Source organism: Caenorhabditis elegans, chromosome IV (assembly GCF_000002985.6).
Source record: "Caenorhabditis elegans chromosome IV".
In the NCBI taxonomy this organism is placed as follows: domain Eukaryota; kingdom Metazoa; phylum Nematoda; class Chromadorea; order Rhabditida; family Rhabditidae; genus Caenorhabditis; species Caenorhabditis elegans.
In genome coordinates, this window is record NC_003282.8 from 4157572 (window position 1) to 4178444 (window position 20873).

Sequence of the window (20873 nt, forward strand, 5' to 3'; positions counted from 1 at the left end):
TCAGATAATTTCATACAAATTCAGATATACCAAGTTGCACACAACCAATCCTAAAATTAAAAATGATTTTACAGATATTCTAGGAGAATCGTGTTCTTAACTTAACATTATTATTTTTAGCAACCCTTGAATGTTTACCAAGTGACCCCAAGACATTGCTGTTCGCTTATTCAAACGATTTGGAGCCCCATGTAGTTGAACTAACATTTGATGTCGTGAAGGTTTACATAGAGGATGATAACTACAACACGTTCGCAAGTGTTCGATTTGATACCCGCCAAGAGGAAGAAATCAATTACTATTATAGCCTCAAGTAAGTTTTTGTACAAGTAAAGTTTAATTGGTATCAAGTTAGAGAGTTAAATACATCGATTCTTGCCCACCTTCCCGATCCTTCCCTTGGATTCGAAAGCAGTTCAATTGGAAGTGACTCGTTGAAAATTGTTGAGGTTTTGTAATCTAGATCAGAACCTAACATTAAACATATAAAAAAGTTTAGAAATTTTACAATAGCACTCAATTTTCCACTTGCGGATCCATTGTGTTAATATTATCAAAGCGGAACCCAAATGAGAATGATATTTCCAAACTAGTAGCTAAAGTTCGATCCCACCATGGAATGGTTTTTGTAATTTTTTCAAATACTCCATCAGGCGGATCCCAACCACTTACACTATATGACCTCTCATCAAAAACCAATGGACTAGCCGATTTCCGGAATGATGATGAATTTGACGAGGTGAGACTTTTATGGATTATTTTCAAATTAAAACAACCCAAAACTCTTTTCAGTCTGTCATACCATTTGCTGGACTGAACTATCCCATAGTTAATTACGCGGTGAATCCATTAGTATCCGGCAATGGCTCCACTGTACTGCCTCCACTATACCAAGCTCATCCCAGCCAAGCCAAGCTCACAGTTACTGTACAGAATCATGGTACACATTCTTATTACGACAACACAAAATTCTGCAAATTTGTTTTGCAAAACATATTTGACGCACAAAATATCTCGTAGCAAAAACTACAGTAATTATTTAAATGACTACTTAAGCGCTTGTGTCGATTTGAGGGCTCCATTTATGAATTGAACTTCTTTTCGAATAGTGGTAGCGGTATTCCATTTTTCTTTGTTTCTCCGTATTATTTTCTCATATTTTTTGCCTAATTTTAATACTCTATCCATTAATAAATGATTTTAATTCACCGTCATTTAAAGAATTCCTGTAGTTTTCGCTACAAGATATTTTGCGCGTCAAATATGTTGTGCAATACGCATTCTCAGATATTTTGTGTTCCTGTAATATATGAAAACTTTATAAATGTACATTAAGGTCCCATTGATACATTCCAGTCGTTTGAGCTATTTTGGTATAACGCTTCATCGTCTACCAATGGTGGTCATGGTCTAGTTAATCTGGTACAGTTTCTTTAAATATCGTTTTAAGTTATTTTTATTAAGCTTTTTTTATTAGTCCTCCGACAGTTGCGTGCAATAATTTTTTTTAATTTTTTTCAACGAAATGGCACGATTGAATATGATTGGATTACTCTCGATGCTGCTATTTACAACATGACACAGGGATATCGGCTATTGGACACCATATGCAGACTAAATACTGCTTTTTTTACCTATTCAACCGATTCAAATAAATCTCACGAAGCTTTTTTTTTCAAAATTTCTTATCAGTTCCGAAATACTTAAAACAGTTTCATCGCCTTACTTCCTTTTCTCTGTCTCTTGTATTACCACCACAAGCATCACATTGGTATAAAGTCTTAGTACTTATTTGATGAGACATTACATTTCTTCACATTGCATCAGTACTCCTCTATTATTCATTCCCTTTAATAGTCCCCATTTTCAGACAGAATCAGTTGCACACAACCAGTTCCATAATCACATTAAAATCAAAATATAAAAAAATATTTAAAATTTTACAGATATTCCCGGAAAAAGTTAGATTTTTGTAAGTTATATGTTTCAGAAACCCCTGATTGCCTACCAGCTGACCCGAAGTTAATTTTATTCGCTTATTCAAATGATTTGAAGGCCAGTGTTGTTTCGGAATCGGCCAGTTCCTTGTTTGCCAACTTCTATGTAACAAAATTTGGAAACGTTCGATTTGACACTAGCCAATCTGCAGAAATATACTACAGTGATGACTTACAGTAAGTGTTTATACATATGTTAACTCGTTGGAAATTCTTATGGTATCATCATGACTTATATATTTAAAAAAAATGCATGGGGACGTTACAATTGTAGTTTGTAGTCTGTGACGTCATACGTTTCAGAGGCACGGTGTTTCAGGCTGTTGAAGGGATTATGGGTTAGGGTTAGTAGGGGGATATGGTCAGGAGGTGAAAAATATTTTGGCGGGAAATTTAAATTTTCTGAGAAAAACATTTTGGCGGGAAATTAAAATCGTCTGACAATGAGAGAAAAATTTGACGGGAAATTCATCGGTTAGGGGATTTTGTGGGGGTACTGTAGTATTACTTTAGGATTACTGTAGTTTAGGAAACATTGAGTTTTTGTTTTTTTGACGTATCTTGAAACTTCTATGTATAATCATTTAGAAAAAATTTAGAAAAGTTCCAGAGTTTTCTAGAAAATCTGGAAACTTTTAAAAAATTTCTAGAAAAAATGAGTCAGATACTAAAAATTTCTTGAACGTCCGGAAAACTACATGAAAAAATGTAACTGTACAAAAAGCTTATCATTGTACAAATTTTTAAAACAATTTAGCGTACGCCACTCGGAGCGCGCGCTTTGTGTTTCCAAACGGCTGGTAGAAAAATATTTTCATTTTCAGAAATTTTATGACAATTCACCATTCTCTCTTTGCGGTTCTGTTGTTGTGATTCTCTCGAAACGAAACCCAAATGAGAATAATATTTCCAATCTAGTAGCCAAAATTCGATCGCATCATGGAATGGTTCATGTAATTTCATCAAATACTCCATCAGGTGGATCCCAACCACTCACCCTCTATGACCTCTCATTTAAAACAAATGGACTAGCCGATTTTCGAAATGATGATCAATTCAACGATGTAAGATTTCAGAGGTCGCTCCTCACTCTTAATTAATTTCAGTCTCAAATTCGTTTTTTTGGGCTATTTTGGCCTGTAGCCATTTATTCGGTGAATCCTGTAGTGTCCGGAAAAGGCTCCATTGTACTGCCTTCACTGTTCCACACTAAACCCAACGGGACATTCTTTGCCGGGGTCGACTTTGCAGTAACTGTACAGAACCATGGTACAAATTTTGATATGATTATCATAACTTGTTAATATTACAAATTGAGGTCCCATTGATACATTCCAATCATTTTACCTTTCTTGGTACAATGCTTCATCATCTACCAATGGTGGTTTTTATGGATATCCAGGATCCCCATCCAATGAGGTAACGTTTCCTACATGTACTCATACGATACCGTTTTTTGAGGTTACTACCTTTGAAAGTAATAACCTCACGATTAGAGACTAAATGATTAAAGGATTAAAGGTCGATCCGTTTTTCAAGCGTTGTGCACTGATTTTTTTGGTTTTTTGAGACCAAAAAAACCAAAAAATAAATTGCAACACTGATTCAGCAAAAAATTAAACAAATGAGAACAAAAAACCTTGTTCAATCGTTCGTGTGTTCAATTTTTAATATTTCATGAAAAATTCCTGTTTTGTCCCGTTTGATATCAAACCGTGAAATTTTTTTTGTTTTTTGTTTTTTTTAGTTTTTTTTTGTTGGTTTTTTTGAAAATTTCGATTTTTTGTTTCTTGTTTTTTGGTCCAAAGTTCGACCAAAAATTTTTTTGTTTTCTGGTCGAAGTTTGTTTTTGTAATACCTGGTGGTGATCCTACTGGGCGGTAATTTAAGCCACACCCAAGCTGGGGACTGTGGCCGTTTTATAACTTCAGTAACTGTTTGATAAGACAATAAATTTCGAGAGCAGGCTCCAGTAATCCTATGCCTCACTAACAGGGAATATACGTTAGCTATTTCAGAAAAATAGCACAATTCGAGCAGGCTATGGAAACCTCGATGCTGCTATCTACAACATGAAACTTGAGTACTCATATTCTGACAATACGCCAATCAAACTCCAAATTAGACAATACGCTGCGATGTAAGATAATGTTAGTGCTAGTTCATCAGAAAAATAACTTTTTTCAGCGATATTGACTACTGGCCACCATATGCTGACTAAATGCCAAGTTTTGCAATTCATTTGAATAAACATTTGAACATTCCAATAGCTTACACATTTCAACAGATAACACTTCAAAAGTTTTTTAGTCTGGGAGATTGATAAAAATTTGTTTCAAAGTAATTTTGCAGAAATTAAAATTCTGCCACACTATCCTGTATGGAAGAATTTACATGTCGATGTGCATTCTTCTAGTTGATAACTTTGAGACTCAGCGAACGCTTGACAAGTTATCACTGCTTGTTCAAGTACTGATTTCGAGCTCCAAATTTATTGTGCTGGTTGCCAGGAGCCACTGGTTTCAGGTTTCATGCTGCAAAGTCATCTTCAGTGTTTCACTGAAGATCCACAAAACGAATATATAGTTTGGCTGCTTAACCATTGAAAATCTATTAGTTTTTGTTCAGTACCGAAAATTCAGATCGGTGAATTCGAGAAAGTTTTGGAAGAGCTGCGGGATGTTTTTGTTCATAGTTTCTAGAAAATTTGGAGCCACGGGGTAAATAAATAAATTTTTAAATAAATTAGATAAGTTCAAACGTGAATATGAACTTTCTGCCCTTTCTGCCCTATCCCTTTTCCCCACGTATTCAATTTTCGAAACAACAAATAAAATCAATACTCCCTTCGATTGAAATTCATTCATTTTCGACTAGTGAACAACGATCTGATATGTGAGTTTTCTTATATCTGTCAGTGTTCCCCAAAAAACCCGCAAAATTTTTTCAGAAAATGAACAAACAACCGGGACAGCAACCATTGAGATCGCTTAGCTTGACGTCTGCGGCCAAGTCACCTGAGGAGGTTGAGCCGGAGCAGGATTCGAAGAAAGGAGAGCCACGTGCCAAGGCTGCAGGATTCGGAGGAGGTGGAGGTGGTGGAAAGAGACTCCCAGAGGCAAGATCTACGCCAATGGTCATTCCGAACCAGGTAGCAGCGATGCCGGTTCAGATGACTGTAAGTCATTCTAGCTAATAGTGATCGTTTTAACTTTTGACTTTTCAGGGCTTCGTCCAACTTGTCGCCAACAACATTCTCAGCGCCATTGCCCATACCAACTCTGTGATGGTTGTCCAATGCATCAAACCCCTCGAGATCTTCACCGGATTCGAAACTCCGAATCGCTACGTGGTCCATGACATGTACTGCCGCCCGCTGCTTTATTGTATGGAAAGATCGAACATCTTCGCTCGTCAGTACGAAGGAAACGATCGTAACTTCGGAATGCAGATCATGGATACCCACGGAGCTCAGGTGATGACGTGCTTCAGAGGAAGACCATGCTGCTCGACCGATGATTTTCTGAGCACCCAGTTCCTCGATCAGCAGATTGGGATGATGAAGAAGGAGTGCTGCAATCCTAATGTGAGTGCTAGTATCAAGTAAAACTACAGTAATCCAGAGCCCTGAAGCATTCTTTGGAAAAATCACATTTTTCTCAAAAGAGATCTTTTCGCTGATCTGAGTTTGCATCAATCTTGATCGAGCTTAGAGCCAGGGCTGTGCGGCAAATTTTGAAACTTGCAGTGCTCGGCAAACGGCAAATTTGCCGCACACCCCTGATGCCCTATCTATAGTCCGATCTATAATATATCTGTAACTTGGCACATAGCAACCTAGAGTCTTTCCGCTTTGCTCTGCCGCCCAGCCGCAAGACATTGATACACAAAAGAGAGCAAAGCGGAAGGACTGTAGGTTGCAATGTGCCAAGTTTGTACTGACATAGATATAGACTATAGGTTACTAGACTGTCCAAATGTCTTTCAGTATTAAGATGTTTATCTAGAAAGCCTATTACTTGGTACATAGACGTACAGGTTTCACGCCTTTGCTCTGCCGCCCAGCGGCTAGGCATTGACACACTAAAAGAGAGAAACACAGAGCAAGGCGGAAGGACCGTACGTCACCAATGTACCAAGTTACAGATATAAATTGCACTATACAATTGCACTATACGTAGATCTATAGATCTATATCTATATACCGCTGAACGGCAACATCGGGACTAGCATGACACCTTGTACAAGGGCAAACTCGGCAAATTTGCCGAGCTCAACTAACTCCGAAAAATTTGATGTTTTTTGAAGCACCAAAACTACTGAATTTTTAACGCGGCAAATTCGCCAAATTCGCCAAACTTGCCGCACACCCCTGATCAGAGCAATCGTTCCTATAGGCTGAAGCTTTATTAGCTCTTCACCTGAATCTCCCATCCTCCTTGAGACACATCCTATTAACCTTTTCTTTCAGTTCGAGCTCGTCGGATCCGGCTGCAACCAGCCCCTGCTCATCCAATCTCCAGGTTGTGCAGGCTGTGGTGGCACCCAGAAGTTCCCAGTGATGACCTTCAATGGTGTGCTCGTCGGAGAAATTGTCCGCCTCTACCCGGGATTCATGCAGGAGATGTTCACCGATGCGGACACCTATATTGTTCATTGTAAGCATTTTATTCTAAGCTTCTGATCTTTTCTATCTTAATTTTGGAATATTTCAGTCCCAATGGACATGCCGCCAATCTTGAAGCTTCTGCTTGTCACCTCGGTTTTCCTGATCGACTTCACCTACTTCGAGGATCGTAACCAGGATCAACATCGTAACGGCGGAATGCATAGCGGAATGCATAGCAGCTTCTAAACTTATAAAGGATCCTGTTCACAAATTCACTTGCAAACTAGAATAAACTAGTTTTTTCTGGCTTCTTCTTACTATACCTACTAGCTGATAATTTCTCAGCAAAAGATTGCGTTTTCTGGGCACAAATGACTTGTTAAAATTGCGATAACTAATACACGTGCAGCAGACAACAATTCCGCAGATAATTTCCTATTTTTTTCCAACAGAAATTTAAATCTGACGTGAAGTTCCACATAGTACAATCAGATCAGATTTTCAAAATTAATTTATTTCCGACTTGTGACCAACACTTTTCTATGTGAGTTTTCTTATTTCTCTTGGTTTTCCCTCAAAACCCGCATAATTTTTTCAGAAAATGAATATTCAACCGGGACAGCTACCATTGAAAGCAATTAGCTTAACGTCCGCGGTGAAGTCACCTGAGGAGGTTGAGCAGGATTCAAAGAAGGATGAGCCACGTGCCGAGGGAGCGGGGTTCGGTAGAAGAAACAATGCTGGAACGAAGCTGCCAGCGGCGAGATCGACGCCAATGAAAATTCCGAATCAGGTGGCAGCGATGCCGGTTCAGATGACTGTAAGTCATTCTAGCTAATGGTGACCGCTCTAAATTCTGACTTTTCAGGGCTTCGTTCAGCTTGCCAGCAACAACATCCTCAGCGCAATCGCCCATACCAACTCTCTGATGGTTGTCCAATGCATCGAACCGCTCGAGATCTTCACCGGATTCGAGACTCCAAATCGCTATGTGGTCCACGACATGTACTGTCGTCCGCTGCTTTATTGTATGGAAAGATCAAACGTCTTTGCTCGTCAGTACCACGGAAACAATCGTAACTTCGGAATGCAGATCATGGATACGCACGGAGCCCAGGTGATGACTTGCTTTCGAGGAAGACCATGCTGCTCATGCGATGATTTCCTGAGCACCCAGTTCCTCGATCAGCAGATTGGGATGATGAAGAGGGAGTGCTGTAATCCTAACGTGAGTTTTGGACGATAACCACCGCCAGTAATAACTACAGTACTACATTAAACTACAGTACCCTAACATTTATAGAGGCATGAGAATATAGGAAACATTTTAACAATACATTGTGAACAGTCCTAAAGTGGTGTCAGGCTGTCTCATACCGGTACGATCTACAAAAAATGCGGGTGTTTTCCGCCCAGAAAAGTGTGCCAAAACTGTGCGTCTCAATATTGTAGATCATATGGGACATCATGATACCCCGATAAAACCACAATGCCACGTCCTATGCCGATCATTTTGTGAAAGTAGGGTTGTTAGTCGATGATCTAGGGATCTAAATTGTTCCGAGCTATCACAAGGGAATTCTTATACCTAACACCTTTCATTTGCTAGTCCTAGATTCTTTTAGTTCGAGCTCATCGGATCCGGCTGCAACCAGCCCCTGCTCATCCAATCTCCAGTTTGTGCTGGCTGTGGTGGTACTCAGAAATTTCCAGTTATGACCTACAATGGCGCACTCGTCGGAGAAATCGTCCGCCTCTACCCGGGATTCATGCAGGAGATGTTCACCGATGCGGACACCTATATTGTTCATTGTAAGTTCTTAAGATCCGAATTCTATCTGAATTCCGATATATTTCAGTTCCAATGGACATGCCGCCAATCTTGAAGCTTCTGCTCGTCACCTCGGTTTTCTTGATCGACTTCACCTACTTTGAGGATCGTAACCAGGATCGTCATCATCATGGTGGGATGCATGGCGGAATGCATAGCAGCTTTTGAATTTTTTATGAGCCCATTTCACTTGCAAACTAGAATAAACTAGTTTTTTCTCCACAGTTTTATAGCTAGCTTTTCTGTAATTACAAGCTCACTTTTTTCAGAAGATAATTCTGTTTTTTGGGCACAAGTGCTTAGATTTTTCCCGTACATCCCAAGAAGTAGTTGATTTTTATTTAAAAAAAAAGCTTTGTAATCTGGATGAAAATTCAAATTTTCAACGTGACCCCTTTTCCACCCCTCACGTAACATCTTCTCCCAACATAATCTCCCATTCCTACTATTGTTCATCGTCATCGAATGTGAGTTTTCTATCGCTTCTTTCTGGGACCCCAAAACCTTCCAACTTTTCCAGAAACCAATAAAAATGAATAAACAACCCGGAGAGCAGCCAGTCAGCTGTGCGACTTCAACTGAGAAATCCGAAAAGGAGCCACCGAAGAGCCGAGCGGAAGCTGGAATGATGCGTGGCGGCGGGAGACTTCCACAGCCACGGGATACTCCGATGGAGGTGCCGAATATGGTCGCAGCAATGCCGGTTCAGATGACGGTGAGTAACCTTACGACGCGTTGCGTGTCGCGTTGCGTGTCGCGTTGCGTGTCGCGTTGCGTGTCGTGTCGCGTTGCGTGTCGCGTTGCGTGTCGAGTTGCGTGTCGCGTTGCGTGTCGCGTCGAGTCGAGTGTCGCGTCGAGTGTCGCGTCGAGTGTCGCGTCGAGTGTCGCGTCGAGTGTCGCGTCGAGTGTCGCGTCGCGTGTCGCGTTGCGTGTCGCGTCGAGTGTCGCGTCGCGTGTCGCGTTGCATGTCGCGTTGCGTGTCGCGTTGCGTGTCGCGTCGCGTGTCGCGTTGCGTGTCGCGTTGCGTGTCGCGTTGCGTGTCGCGTTGCGTGTCGCGATGCGTGTCGCGTTGCGTGTCGCGTTGCGTGTCGCGTTGCGTGTCGCGTTGCGTGTCGCGTTGCGTGTCGCGTTGCGTGTCGCGTTGCGTGTCGCGTTGCGTGTCGCGTTGCGTGTCGCGTTGCGTGTCGCGTTGCGTGTCGCGTTGCGTGTCGCGGTGCGTCTCGCGTTGCGTGTCGCGTTGTGTGTCGCGTTGCGTGTCGCGTTGCGTATCGCGTTGCGTATCGCGTTGCGTGTCGCGTTGCGTGTCGCGTCGCGGTTCTTTGATGTGGAGTACAGGTTTTTCCCCACCTGCAGTCCGTGGCGATTGTCGATGGAGCGCAAAAATCGCTGCGAGGAAGAAGCCCGTGTACTATCATTGCATATTGTTTGTTTGTTTTTTAGTGACGTCATACCCAAAAACTGGGACATATGACGTCACCACTTGTAGTCGGGGCCTGTCGAGTGACGTCATCGTTAATCTTTTTTGAAAACCGATCAGATGAATGGCTATTGTGAAAACTTTTGGCGGAAAATTGAAAATTTCTGCAAATTTTTTTTGGCGGGTAATTCAAATTTTTGAGAAAAATATTTTGGGGGAAAATCACATCTTCTGGAGCATTTTTTGGCGGGAAATTTGAAACATTTGAGAAAATTTTTTGGCGGGAAATTTAAAATCCTCAATCTAAACCAACATTATTCCAGGGATTCGTGGACCTCGCCCCTCACACCATACTCGACGTCCTGGCTCAAACCACCTCCCTTATGATTGTCCAATGCCTTGAACCACTCGAGATCTTCACCGGAATCGAGACCCCCAATCGCTACGTGGTCCACGATATGTACTGCCGTCCGCTGCTCTATTGTATGGAAAGATCCAGTTTCTTTGCTCGCCAACATCAAGGATCCCACCGCAACTTTGCTATGCAGTGCATGGATATTTTCGGGGCTCCTGTGATGAATTGCTTCAGAAGTCGACCGTGTTGCTCGTGTGATGACTTTCACACCAGAGGTTTCGATTGCAATGAAGAAATGGACGAGAAGTACGACGTGCACTTTGGAGACAGCCGTTGGTGAGTGTTTAGAGATTGGGGTGGAGTACGCGTTACCACGCGATCAGGGAGCCACCGTCTCAGCACGGGTACATAAAGCTAACCATCATGAGGCCATTATCAATAATTTATTGTTCCAAAATGTAATTATTACCCAAAAGCATGAGGATAACGATCACCTGCGTCGTTTTCTCCTCGATACTCGTGGACTTCCGCCAGTAGTTGAAGCATCAGCTCTGAGAGCCTATGCAGCGATCATTGGAGGACCAAAGGTTACCGATGCGGAAATCGATAACGATCGTACGATCATCACGTTCGGAGACTTGACTCTTTCGGAAGAGCAGTCACAGTTCATTCGAACTGTTAAGCGTCTTAAGTTCGATTGTCTTGCTCTCGACTGTGCATTTGGTACAGGAAAGACCACAACCGCAATTCTCGGAGGATTGCACTACGCCAAGGAACATCCGAATCGGAAGATGATCTTCACGGGAGTCACAAATGCCTGTTCTTCCGCAGCAGTGGAGACGCTACAACGTTTGGATCCAAACGAAGAAATTCGAGCCGTACGAATGATTTCCTCGGACACTATCAACGCGATGGACGGTTCGGGAGGAACTGATATCGATTATCCTAAATTGTGGAAGAATTATCTGATATCTCGAATCAGAGAGCACAACACCAGGGATGCAGAACCAAATGAATGGATTGTCATGGCTGCGAGACTGCTGAAAGGTATGAAACTTACAGAAATCAAATTTGTTAACCCTACGCTCTCAGCAGCGGTCAAACTTCCATTTAATACTATTCCTAAAGAGATTAACATCTTCCGAGTGTTCATGAAACTTTATGATCCTCAGCTGATTATTGGTACAGCAGCAGCGATTCAACTCGCGTTTAATCAACCAGATCTTGCTGAAATAAAAGATCTCTTTGATATCACTTTCATTGATGAAGCTTCACAGTTAGCTTTGTATGTGTTAGGATCGTTAGCTACTTTGCTTCCGAAGACTCGCATTATTCTCGTAGGAGATATGCATCAGCTACCACCATACACCGAAGATGCTCTGCCAGCTGAACTCAAACGTGCAGCGGTTGGAGAACCACTTACGCTTGCAGTTAAAGGAAGAAGATGGTCGTCAATGCATTTGACACGTGTGCATCGTTGCCCGAAGATGATCACGGACTTACTCGGAGCAGTGTTCTACGGAAACACCCTCACTTCAACTAGGAAAGCCGTCAATCGAGTACCGATTCTGGAAGCCATGGAACTTCCTAGCCATCACCCGTTCGTCTTCGTCAACTACATTTCGCAGCAGACGCAAGTCGGAAAGAGTTTCTCGAACGAGAACGAAGCGAGATATGCTCTCCAGTTGGTCACCGCTCTGAAACGACACGCACGTGAGCAGAACACCACCGTTTCCGTCGCAGTTTTGAATTTCTATGGTGCACAATATTCGTATGTGTATTCGATCGCAGAGGATGGAGTTCGCGTGAACACTATCGACGGTTGTCAGGGACAAGAGTACGATGTCTCCATCGTGCTTTTAACAAGATCGGATCCTTATGAGAAATCCAAATTCCTCGTGAATCCGAATAGAATCAACGTGGCGCTGAGCCGATCTAAAATGGCTACAGTAGTCATCGGACAACGGCACCTCATCGGCAATCATCCAAACGTTCAACAAGCCAAACGTGGACGTTATCAACGCTCTTGCAACTGGTCTCGACTTCTCGACAAACTTCCAGCTGAATGCTTCGTAGAAGCAAGAGATGAAGTCATCGCACATATGGAATGAGTGTAAGACAGGTTAAACCTTAGGGTAAAGTTTATTTTATTTTTTTTTCTTTACGATAGGGTTATCCAGGCTTTCTAAGCCGTAAATAAACTTCCATTTTAAATTTTAAAATATTTTAAAGCTCAAGCTTATAGTATAGGGAACAAAGCTTTCTGATAGTTTAGAACTAACAAAGAGCTTATGTTCTACAAAAACAGGGACGTTTTTATTTATAGGGGGGGAGGTGTAAGGATTCTAACCGTCTCTACACTTCTCCCACTTCCCTTTTCCCCAGTGATAGAAGGCTAAGAGTGTATAGGGATTAATGCTTTTATTTACAGGATCACCGGCCAGAAAGTCAGTCACGCCATGGATCAACCCTTCGCTCTTCTCCGAATACAGCTCTGCAATTGATCCATCCGTGCACAGTGCCAAACGCTCCTTACGCGTTCGATCCCTGAGATAATTGCAATAATTCCCACACACTCGATTTATTCCAAGCCTCTAAACTTCCTGGCTACCGTAACCCTGTGTGTGTGTGCGCACACTTGTGTGCGCGCACCTTGTTTACGTCTTCTGGACCTTTCTGCGGAGGAATCCAGGGCTCCGCCCTGCCACCGCAGAGGGGTATATAAGACGTGGATTCTATCACTCCAGATCTTCTCTTACTTTTCTGTTCCCCTTTACTTGTTCCCTTTGTCTCATTTCTTACTTGTACCCATTCCATTGGGGTTATTAATTCATAATAAATCTATTCCTTAGCACATACCTTGTTCTGTTGTAGTATGGGATGCAACAACTTCGGTTGTCATAATGATAATTGAGGGGAACACTTAAACAATTACCGGTATACGCTTAAACATTTACTATATGTTCATTCAATCAATCACATATCGACACAACAATTAACACAATCCACAAGTTTTTGCGCAATACTCCTTCTTCTGTTCCTTTGTGATTCGTGGATCCGCACAGAAGCCACGTCCTGCCCAGAGATGGCAGCTGTAATTTTTATGAATTTTTATTATCAAATTCGAATTCCCCGTCATTTTTTGTTCATAATCCTATATTTTCAAAGATCTAGCTCAAAATTGCGTGAAATTCCATGTTTGCGGACTTTTGGCGCTACAGTAACCCGGATTATTTTTGAAAATCGAGATGGAGCTCTGAAAATATGGGAGAAAAGGTAGAAAATCATGGAAAACTCGAATTTGGCATTGAATTTTTTAAAGAAAAAATAAAATCTGAAATTTAAAAAATTGAAAATTTCACCCAAAGTTTCAAGCAAAATTATCGAACAAAAATATCGATTTTTATCCGTTTTGTAATATCAAATTCGAATTCCCCTTCATTTTTTGCCCCCAACCAGAGATCTAGCTAAAAATCGCGTGAGATTCGGTGTTTGCGTACTTTTGGCGCTACAGTAATCCGGTAATTTTCTGAAAATTAAGCTATTTAGAGCTCTAAAATTTTCGGTTTCGGGCAAAAAATGGCAGGGAACTCGAAAATTTTTAATAAATTTTTAAAATAAAGTGCAGGAAAAAAGTTACGAACGCCCCAAAACTTACTCAATATTATCGTGACATGACGGAGTGGTCTGAGCACTTTCAAATTCATTCGGGTGGAAATTTGGAATACTCATGGCAAAATTGGTGCCGAAGAGCACATAAAGAGCAGTAATAATCAGAAAGAATCGCATTCTGGAAGCTTCTGACCTGAAAATGCTCCAGTGGGGAGATTTTATACTGGAAAATTTTTAAGTATTTAGATAATTAATTGTTCGTATTTCGGAACTGTGTTTTATCAAAAAGCACTGTGTTTTGTGCTCTTAATTCTGTAATAGTAGATTTTTTTCCCTAAAAATTAGAGTTTTTCATTATCAAACTTTGATTTTTTCATGATTTTTTTCTAAACATGCGGTTCAACAATTCCATGAACTCAAAACAAGCCGAAATTTGAAGTAAATTCTGTGAAAAATGATATTTTTTCTAATATTATTCAATAAATCTATTTTCTTGTCCTATATTTGGAGCATTTCAATTGAAGTTTGCTCCATTTTCTGCCCGCGGCCTAGAAACCTCCGTGGCCGAACAACAAGCGCGCTCTACTGCACTCTTTTTATTTTCGTATTTTCAATTTAATTTCAATAATTTTTATCGGTTTTCTTCGATTTTTTCGCACTTCCCCCCAGTATTTTTTCAATTTTTCCGATAAAAATACAAATTTTCCAGCTAACAATGGCAGAAGTTGCGCCGAACAGCACTCTGTACATCAACAATCTCAACGAGAAGATCAAAATCGATGAGCTGCGAAAATCGCTCGTCGCCGTCTTCAAACAATTCGGCGAAATTGTCAGTGTGATGTGTTTCAGGACGCTGAAGATGCGCGGGCAGGCTCATGTGATTTTTAAAGAGGTTTTGCAGAAAATCCGAGACTTTTCCCTAAATATTGAAGAATTTTCAGCTCCCCGCCGCATCTGCCGCCCGAGAAGCGTTGAATGGTTTTCCATTTTACGAAAAGCCAATGGTACTATATTTATCGATTTAATTTCGATTTTCTCATTTTTCTCCGCTAAATCCCGCTGAAATATCGATTTTTCCAGAGAATTCAATTCGCAAGGGAGGATTCTGACGTCGTCGCCCAGGAAAAGGGGACATATATCAAGCGGGAGCCCAAATATCTATCGGAGAAGATTCTGAAGAAGCCAAAGAGCCGAAAGAAGGAAAATGGAGGCGATGGACCAGCGCCGCCCAACAAAATCCTATTTTGCACGAATCTTCCAGATTCGGCGACCGCTGAAATGCTTGAGATTATGTTCAATCAGTGCGTGGCGTTTTTCCAGCTGAAAAATTGAAAAAATTGGCTGAAAATTCGAGATTTTCACGAAATTTGCTCCAAAATGTTGATTTTTCAGTCAGAAATAGATGTTTGGGCAGTTTTTCTCAAGCTTTTTTCCGATAAAACTGGAAATTTCACGTTTTCTGCTGAAAATCATGGAATTTTACCTAAAAATTCATTTTTCGGCTTAAAATTACGAATTTTATTTTAAAAATTAGCGTTTTTTTGCTGAAAATCGATAAATCAAAAAGTACAAAAATCTAAAATTTCGTAAGAAAAATTGCATTTTTTTTTCCCTAAAAATTCAATTTTAACTCCAAAAATTGAATTTTCCCCGTTTTTCACTCAAATAGTCACCTTTTTGGCTGAAAATCACGATTTTTAGCTCTGAAATTTGATTTTTCAGCGGAGATTTGTAATTTTCGTCTTAAAATGTAAATTAACGGCTCTAAAAATAATATTTTCCACTATTTCCACTCAAAACTTCCAAATTTTTTTCCGAAAATTACGATTTTCTTCTCAAAAATTGAATTTTTCAAGTAAATTTGGAAATTGTTGGTTGAAAATCCGATTTTTCCCTAATTTTCACACGAAAAATCTTTTTTTTGGGCTTAAAATGATGAAAATTGTAAATCTTCGACTTAAATATCACCTTTTAACTGCATTTTCACACCTTTTCACTCAAAAATTTCAAAAATTTGATTGAAAACCATGATTTTTAACCTAGAAATCGCATTTTTCTACTGATAATTTAGAAAATTTTGCAGAAATTCTCATTTTTTAACTCAAAAAAACCTCCATTTTCCCCTTAATTTTCATCATAAAACCCCAATTTTTTAAAAACAGTTTTGAGTGGAAAAGTCACCTTTTTGGCGAATTTTTCAAGTAAAATTAGAAACTTTTGGCCGATAATTTCAATTTTTAACTCTAAAATTGGGAAATTTCAAATTTCCGGCTGAAAATCTCGATTTTTAACTCAAAAAAGCCCGTTTTTTCCCCAATTTTCACTCAAAAATTCAAATTTTTCCAGATTCGCGGGTCTCAAAGACATTCGAATGGTTCCAAATCGTCCAGGAATCGCTTTTGTCGAATTTGACACAGATTCTTTGGCAATTCCAGCACGTACAACACTCAATAACTTCAAAATCTCGGCGGAGCACACGATGCGTGTCGATTACGCTAAAAAATAAATGGATCTCTCTGGAATTTGATGAAAATTTTAATTTATATATATTCATATATTCAAATGTTAAATATTAAATTTTTTTCAAAAAATCGATTTTTCTGTTTTTTTTTTTGCGATTTTTCGTGGTTTTTTGCCATTTTTCCATATTTTTCACCATTTTTTCGCCCTTTTTTCGACTTTATCCACTTTTTCAGGTTAAAATGGCCGACATCAACCCGAATCACACGATCTATGTGAACAATCTCAATGAGAAAGTCAAGAAAGATGGTACGGACGATTTTTAGCGTGGAAAAATGGATTTTTGCGAAAAAAAAACTGGACAAAAGAATGGAAAATTCCCATTTTCAGCTAAAATTGCAAAAAAAGTTTTCTCTATTTAAAAACGTTTTTTTTTGTGATTTTAGCTGAAAAATTGCCTTTTTACAGTGATTTTCATAAAATTGAATTTTCTGTAATTTCGCACTATTTTTGATTAAAAAATTGAGTTTTTCATTAACTTTTAAAAAATTCAGCTGAAAAATAAATATTTCCCCTTTTTTGCGAAAAAAATTGAAAAAATACAATTTTTGTTGCTGAAAATCCGGAAAATCCTCGTAAAGCTCAGTTTTTCAATTTTAAGTGCAAAAAATCGCAAAACTAAAAAAAAGTGAAATTTTTCTCATAAAAAATTCAAAATTTCGAACTTTTAACCTAAAAAACTCGAAAATTCACCAAAATTTCGAATTTTTCTCCAAAAACTCAAGAAAAATCGATTTTTTTCAACTAAAAAAATTCAAAACTTGTCCAAAAATTCGAATTTTTCACCTAAAAACCCCCAAAAAATTGCGAAAAACTCAATTTTTCAGAACTCAAACGCTCTCTTCACATGGTTTTCACACAATTCGGTGAAATAATTCAGCTAATGTCATTTCGAAAGGAAAAAATGCGCGGACAAGCACATATCGTCTTCAAAGAGGTCTCATCAGCGTCAAATGCTCTTCGAGCCCTGCAAGGATTCCCATTTTATGGAAAACCAATGAGAATTCAATATGCAAGAGAGGATTCTGATGTGATTTCTCGTGCCAAAGGAACTTTTGTCGAAAAACGACAAAAATCCACGAAAATCGCCAAAAAACCATATGAAAAACCGGCGAAAAATGGAAAATCGGCAGCGGAGCCGACTCAAAAGGAGCCGCAGGAGACTGACGGACCAGGATTGCCGAATAATATTCTTTTCTGCTCGAATATTCCAGAAGGAACCGAGCCAGAACAGATTCAGACCATTTTCAGCCAGTAAGTGGCTTTGGATCACTTTTTCAGCAAAAAAAAATTTCAAAAGTTGAAGGATTTTGAGCATTTTCAGCTAAAAAAGGTGTAAAAATCCGTCAAAATTGAATAAAATTGCTGGAAATTGAGATTTTAAGCTTTTTTTGCGAAAAAACTGTCTAAATTGAATAAGAAAGCAGAAAATTGTGATTTTCAGCTAAAAAATATACTTTTATTGCTGAAATTTCAATTTTCAGCCAAAAATCGAAATTTTGGGCTGGATTTCAATAATTGAGTCGAAAATCCGAATTTCAGCAAAAAATGTTAATTTTTTATTCTAAAAATCGAATTCTCGGCTGAAAATCGCATTTTTCAGCTAAAAAATATACTTTTCTTGCTGAAATTCAGAAATTTCAGCTTAAAAATCGTGGATTTTAGCCAAAAATGGAAATTTCCAGCTACAAATCCAAAATTTCGGCTGAATTTTAATATTTTAGGGAAAAATATGGATGTTTAGTGAAAATCTGAAATTTTCAAACAAAATTGATCAATTTTCTGCCTAAAAATCATCGAATTTTTGGCTATGTATTCGCAGAAAATCAAAAAATTCACAGCTAAAAATATTAAATTATATCTTGAAAATGTGTATTTTCAACCGAAGTATCCAATTTTCAGTAAAAAATCCAGATTTCCGGCTACAATTTTAAAGTTCAGCTGAGTTTCGTTTTTTTTTTCAGTCAAAAAACAAAATTTTTAGCTAAAAATCTGAAATTTGAGCTTTTTATGCCCGAATTCCCTGCCCAAAATGCCAAAATTTCATTCAAAATTCCGAATTTTCACCAAAAAATCCTTCATTTTTTCAGATTCCCAGGACTTCGTGAGGTTCGCTGGATGCCAAACACCAAGGATTTTGCATTTATCGAATACGAATCCGAAGATCTTTCAGAGCCAGCACGTCAAGCTCTCGACAATTTCAGAATTACTCCAACTCAGCAGATTACTGTCAAATTTGCCAGCAAATAGGCACGGAAATTGGCCCCGAAAATCGCCTAATTTATTGATTTTTTTTCGCATCTGAATCTCATTTTCTCATGTTTTATGTGTGTTTTTCCCGATTTTCTATGAATTTTGGTAATTTTCTGTGATTTTTCAACCAAAAATTTGAATTTTTGGGTCTCTAACGCCCTGAATACCTTTATTTTCGATGAAAACCGCCCAAAAAATTTGAAAATCCCAAAAAAAAACCAGATGTCCACGCGACATTTACTCCATCAAATTCGTGCCAAGACCCACGATCACACAAAACTTCATCCGAGCTGTTGGAATTGTAAAAAAGATGTACAGGATCCGATTATTTGCAAGAAATGTGAGCAAAATTGCGAAAAATCGACTGAAAATATGCTAAAAATTCAAATTCCCGCCAGATCTACCTTATGCTAAACAACATGCACTATCGGAATATCGGAGCGTCGTTTGAAAATCGAATTTTTTGGGTTTTCAAACGACACTCCGAAATTCCGCTTGTTGTTTAGCGCGATAGAGATTTGGCGGAAATTTCAATTTTTATGATTTTTCCAAAAATTGGTCTGAAAATCGATTTTGCTCCAAATTTTTAGAATTAGTCTTTAAAAAATTTTGAAAATTCCGAAAAAATCCATTAAAAATGCAATTTTTCGTAAAGTTCGTTTCAAAAATTCAAATTCCCGCCAGATTTTCCCTACACTAAACAACAAGCCCCAGCGTAATATCGGAGTGTCGTTTGGAAGTCGATTTTTATTGATTTTAAGGCTTTCAAACGACACTCCGATATTCCGTAGGTGCGTGTTGTTTAGCGCAATGTAAATTTGGTGGGAATTTGAATTTTTGGTTAAAAATTTCGAAATTTTCCAAGAAATTCAAATTTTTCAGGTAATGTAATACAACCAGTCACAAGTGGACAAGATTATTTCAATTATATGGGAGTGAAATTCGATTTTCGGTTGGATCAGGATGAGCTCAAGCAGAAGTACGGGAGAAAATCTGAAAATTTTGAAAAAAAAAGTCGATTTTCCGAGATTTTTCCAACGACACTCCGTTATTCCGTAGTTTAGTGCAGTGGCGATACGGCGGGAATTCGCATTTTCATTAAAACTGAGCACTTTTCCACACAAAATTAAAAAAAAACAACAAGCGTCGGCGGAATAGTAGAGTGTCGTTCGAAAATCGATTTTTTGGCGGAAATTTGAATTTTTATTTCAAAAAAAGCTTTAAATTTAACCGATTTTTTCGAGAAAAATACAAGAAAGTTCAGAAAAAAACCAAATTTTCCAGATTTCACCAGCTACAATCCAAACTGCATCCGGATAAATTTGTAATGGCGACTGACGAGGAGAAAAAGCTCTCAGAAGAGCACTCACGGAAGCTCAACGAGGCATATAAAGAGCTCGCCGACCCATTTAAACGTGCAAAATATTTAATAAAAGAATACGGCGAAGAACATCCCGAAAATCTGCAAAATTCCGAAATTTTGATGGAAATGTTGGAGAGAAACGAGGAAATTGATGAAATGCACGATGAAAATGCACTGAAAGCTGAAAAATCGAGAATTGAGGTCAATTTTCGCAAGAATTGGCGATTTCAAACGACACTCCGCTATCCCGCTAGTGCATGTTGTTTAGCGTGATCACGATTTGGCGGGAATTTGAATTTTTTAAACATAATATCGATTTTTGTCACTTTCTTAAATGAGAATTCCTAAGATTTTACGACTAAAAATTCACATTCCCGCCAAATCTCTATCGAAAAAAAAAGTTCACCTAAAAACTCAGAAATGTTGCAAAAATTCGAGTTTTGCACCTAAAAATTTTAAAAAAATTAGCAAAAATGTTAATTTTTCACTGAAAAATCTATAAAAAATTGCAAAATTTAAGCCAAAATCAAAATTTTCACCCAAAAATTTTAATTCCCGCCAAAACTAAACAACGCGCTCCGGTGGCGGCGGAATATCGGAGCATCGTAGTTTTCCTCCAAAAAATCTCATTTTTCAGACAGAAATCGACGAACAACTCGAGCAACTTGGCACACATTTCGAATCGAAAAAAATTCCAGAGGCTCGTGACGTCATCGGACGCTTGACCTACCTGTATTCGCTCAAAAATACGGTCAACACGAAATTGGGTCTAAATTAGTGGAGAAAATTTGCCGATTTTTAGTGATTTTTAGTGTAATAAATAATTTTTGCATTGTAATTTTATTGATTTTTAACCGAAAAATGTACAATTTTCTTCAAAAATGTATTTTTTGAAGGGTTTTATCGATTTTTCCAG

At 38.9% G+C, this 20873-nt stretch overlaps 6 protein-coding genes and 3 pseudogenes across 11 annotated transcripts; 8 read left to right on the forward strand and 1 right to left on the reverse strand.

Annotated features, from left to right (window-relative positions):
• The first annotated feature begins 62 nt into the window (after nucleotides 1–62).
• K08D10.9 lies at nucleotides 63–4218 on the forward strand (annotated as a pseudogene). Its single transcript has 11 exons — nucleotides 63–313; nucleotides 356–449; nucleotides 500–739; nucleotides 793–940; nucleotides 1337–1427; nucleotides 1991–2121; nucleotides 2822–3061; nucleotides 3104–3266; nucleotides 3316–3416; nucleotides 4016–4137; nucleotides 4185–4218. Coding segments are annotated over exons 1-11 (1615 nt in total).
• A 631-nt stretch (nucleotides 4219–4849) lies between these two features.
• Nucleotides 4850–6909, forward strand: scrm-5 (Phospholipid scramblase). Its single transcript, NM_068099.7, has 5 exons — nucleotides 4850–4892; nucleotides 4948–5175; nucleotides 5224–5583; nucleotides 6469–6655; nucleotides 6713–6909. The coding sequence occupies exons 2-5, from the start codon at nucleotides 4951–4953 to the stop codon at nucleotides 6850–6852; spliced, it is 912 nt and encodes a 303-aa protein (NP_500500.1). The 5' UTR covers nucleotides 4850–4892; nucleotides 4948–4950; the 3' UTR covers nucleotides 6853–6909.
• Nucleotides 6910–7120: 211 nt separating this feature from the next.
• scrm-8 (Phospholipid scramblase) lies at nucleotides 7121–8659 on the forward strand. The gene is made up of 5 exons (NM_068100.5): nucleotides 7121–7150; nucleotides 7205–7426; nucleotides 7475–7834; nucleotides 8232–8418; nucleotides 8466–8659. The coding sequence occupies exons 2-5, from the start codon at nucleotides 7208–7210 to the stop codon at nucleotides 8603–8605; spliced, it is 906 nt and encodes a 301-aa protein (NP_500501.1). The 5' UTR covers nucleotides 7121–7150; nucleotides 7205–7207; the 3' UTR covers nucleotides 8606–8659.
• A 310-nt stretch (nucleotides 8660–8969) lies between these two features.
• On the forward strand, nucleotides 8970–10549 carry K08D10.18 (annotated as a pseudogene). Its single transcript has 2 exons — nucleotides 8970–9152; nucleotides 10178–10549. Coding segments are annotated over exons 1-2 (555 nt in total).
• K08D10.5 lies at nucleotides 10467–12320 on the forward strand (annotated as a pseudogene). The gene is made up of 2 exons: nucleotides 10467–11256; nucleotides 11302–12320. Coding segments are annotated over exons 1-2 (1809 nt in total).
• Nucleotides 12321–13156: 836 nt separating this feature from the next.
• On the reverse strand, nucleotides 13157–14010 carry K08D10.13 (ShKT domain-containing protein). The gene is made up of 2 exons (NM_001268329.2): nucleotides 13868–14010; nucleotides 13157–13301 (listed from the first exon to the last, which is right to left on the reverse strand). The coding sequence occupies exons 1-2, from the start codon at nucleotides 13996–13998 to the stop codon at nucleotides 13205–13207; spliced, it is 228 nt and encodes a 75-aa protein (NP_001255258.1). The 5' UTR covers nucleotides 13999–14010; the 3' UTR covers nucleotides 13157–13204.
• A 494-nt stretch (nucleotides 14011–14504) lies between these two features.
• On the forward strand, nucleotides 14505–16445 carry rnp-2 (RRM domain-containing protein). Its single transcript, NM_068103.5, has 4 exons — nucleotides 14505–14713; nucleotides 14763–14825; nucleotides 14902–15122; nucleotides 16168–16445. Exons 1-4 carry the CDS (start codon nucleotides 14537–14539, stop codon nucleotides 16325–16327), a joined length of 621 nt encoding a protein of 206 aa, NP_500504.1. The 5' UTR covers nucleotides 14505–14536; the 3' UTR covers nucleotides 16328–16445.
• A 72-nt stretch (nucleotides 16446–16517) lies between these two features.
• On the forward strand, nucleotides 16518–18708 carry rnp-3 (RRM domain-containing protein; the record flags this gene model as incomplete). Of its 2 annotated transcripts, NM_068104.6 has the most annotated exons (3): nucleotides 16518–16590; nucleotides 17169–17595; nucleotides 18432–18708. In NM_068104.6, 3 exons carry the CDS (start codon nucleotides 16524–16526, stop codon nucleotides 18589–18591), a joined length of 654 nt encoding a protein of 217 aa, NP_500505.1. The 2 variants fall into 2 exon arrangements, with proteins under 2 accessions (NP_500505.1, NP_001294565.1); NM_001307636.3 differs by lacking the exon at nucleotides 16518–16590 and having other exon boundaries at nucleotides 17189–17595; nucleotides 18432–18591.
• Nucleotides 18709–18816: 108 nt separating this feature from the next.
• Nucleotides 18817–20793, forward strand: dnj-15 (J domain-containing protein; the record flags this gene model as incomplete). 2 transcript variants are annotated; one of them, NM_068105.3, is made up of 4 exons in its annotated part: nucleotides 18817–18934; nucleotides 19477–19573; nucleotides 19879–20158; nucleotides 20595–20793. In NM_068105.3, 4 exons carry the CDS (start codon nucleotides 18817–18819, stop codon nucleotides 20733–20735), a joined length of 636 nt encoding a protein of 211 aa, NP_500506.2. The 2 variants fall into 2 exon arrangements, with proteins under 2 accessions (NP_500506.2, NP_001294564.1); NM_001307635.3 differs by lacking the exon at nucleotides 18817–18934 and having other exon boundaries at nucleotides 19524–19573; nucleotides 20595–20735.
• Between the last annotated feature and the right edge of the window lie 80 nt (nucleotides 20794–20873).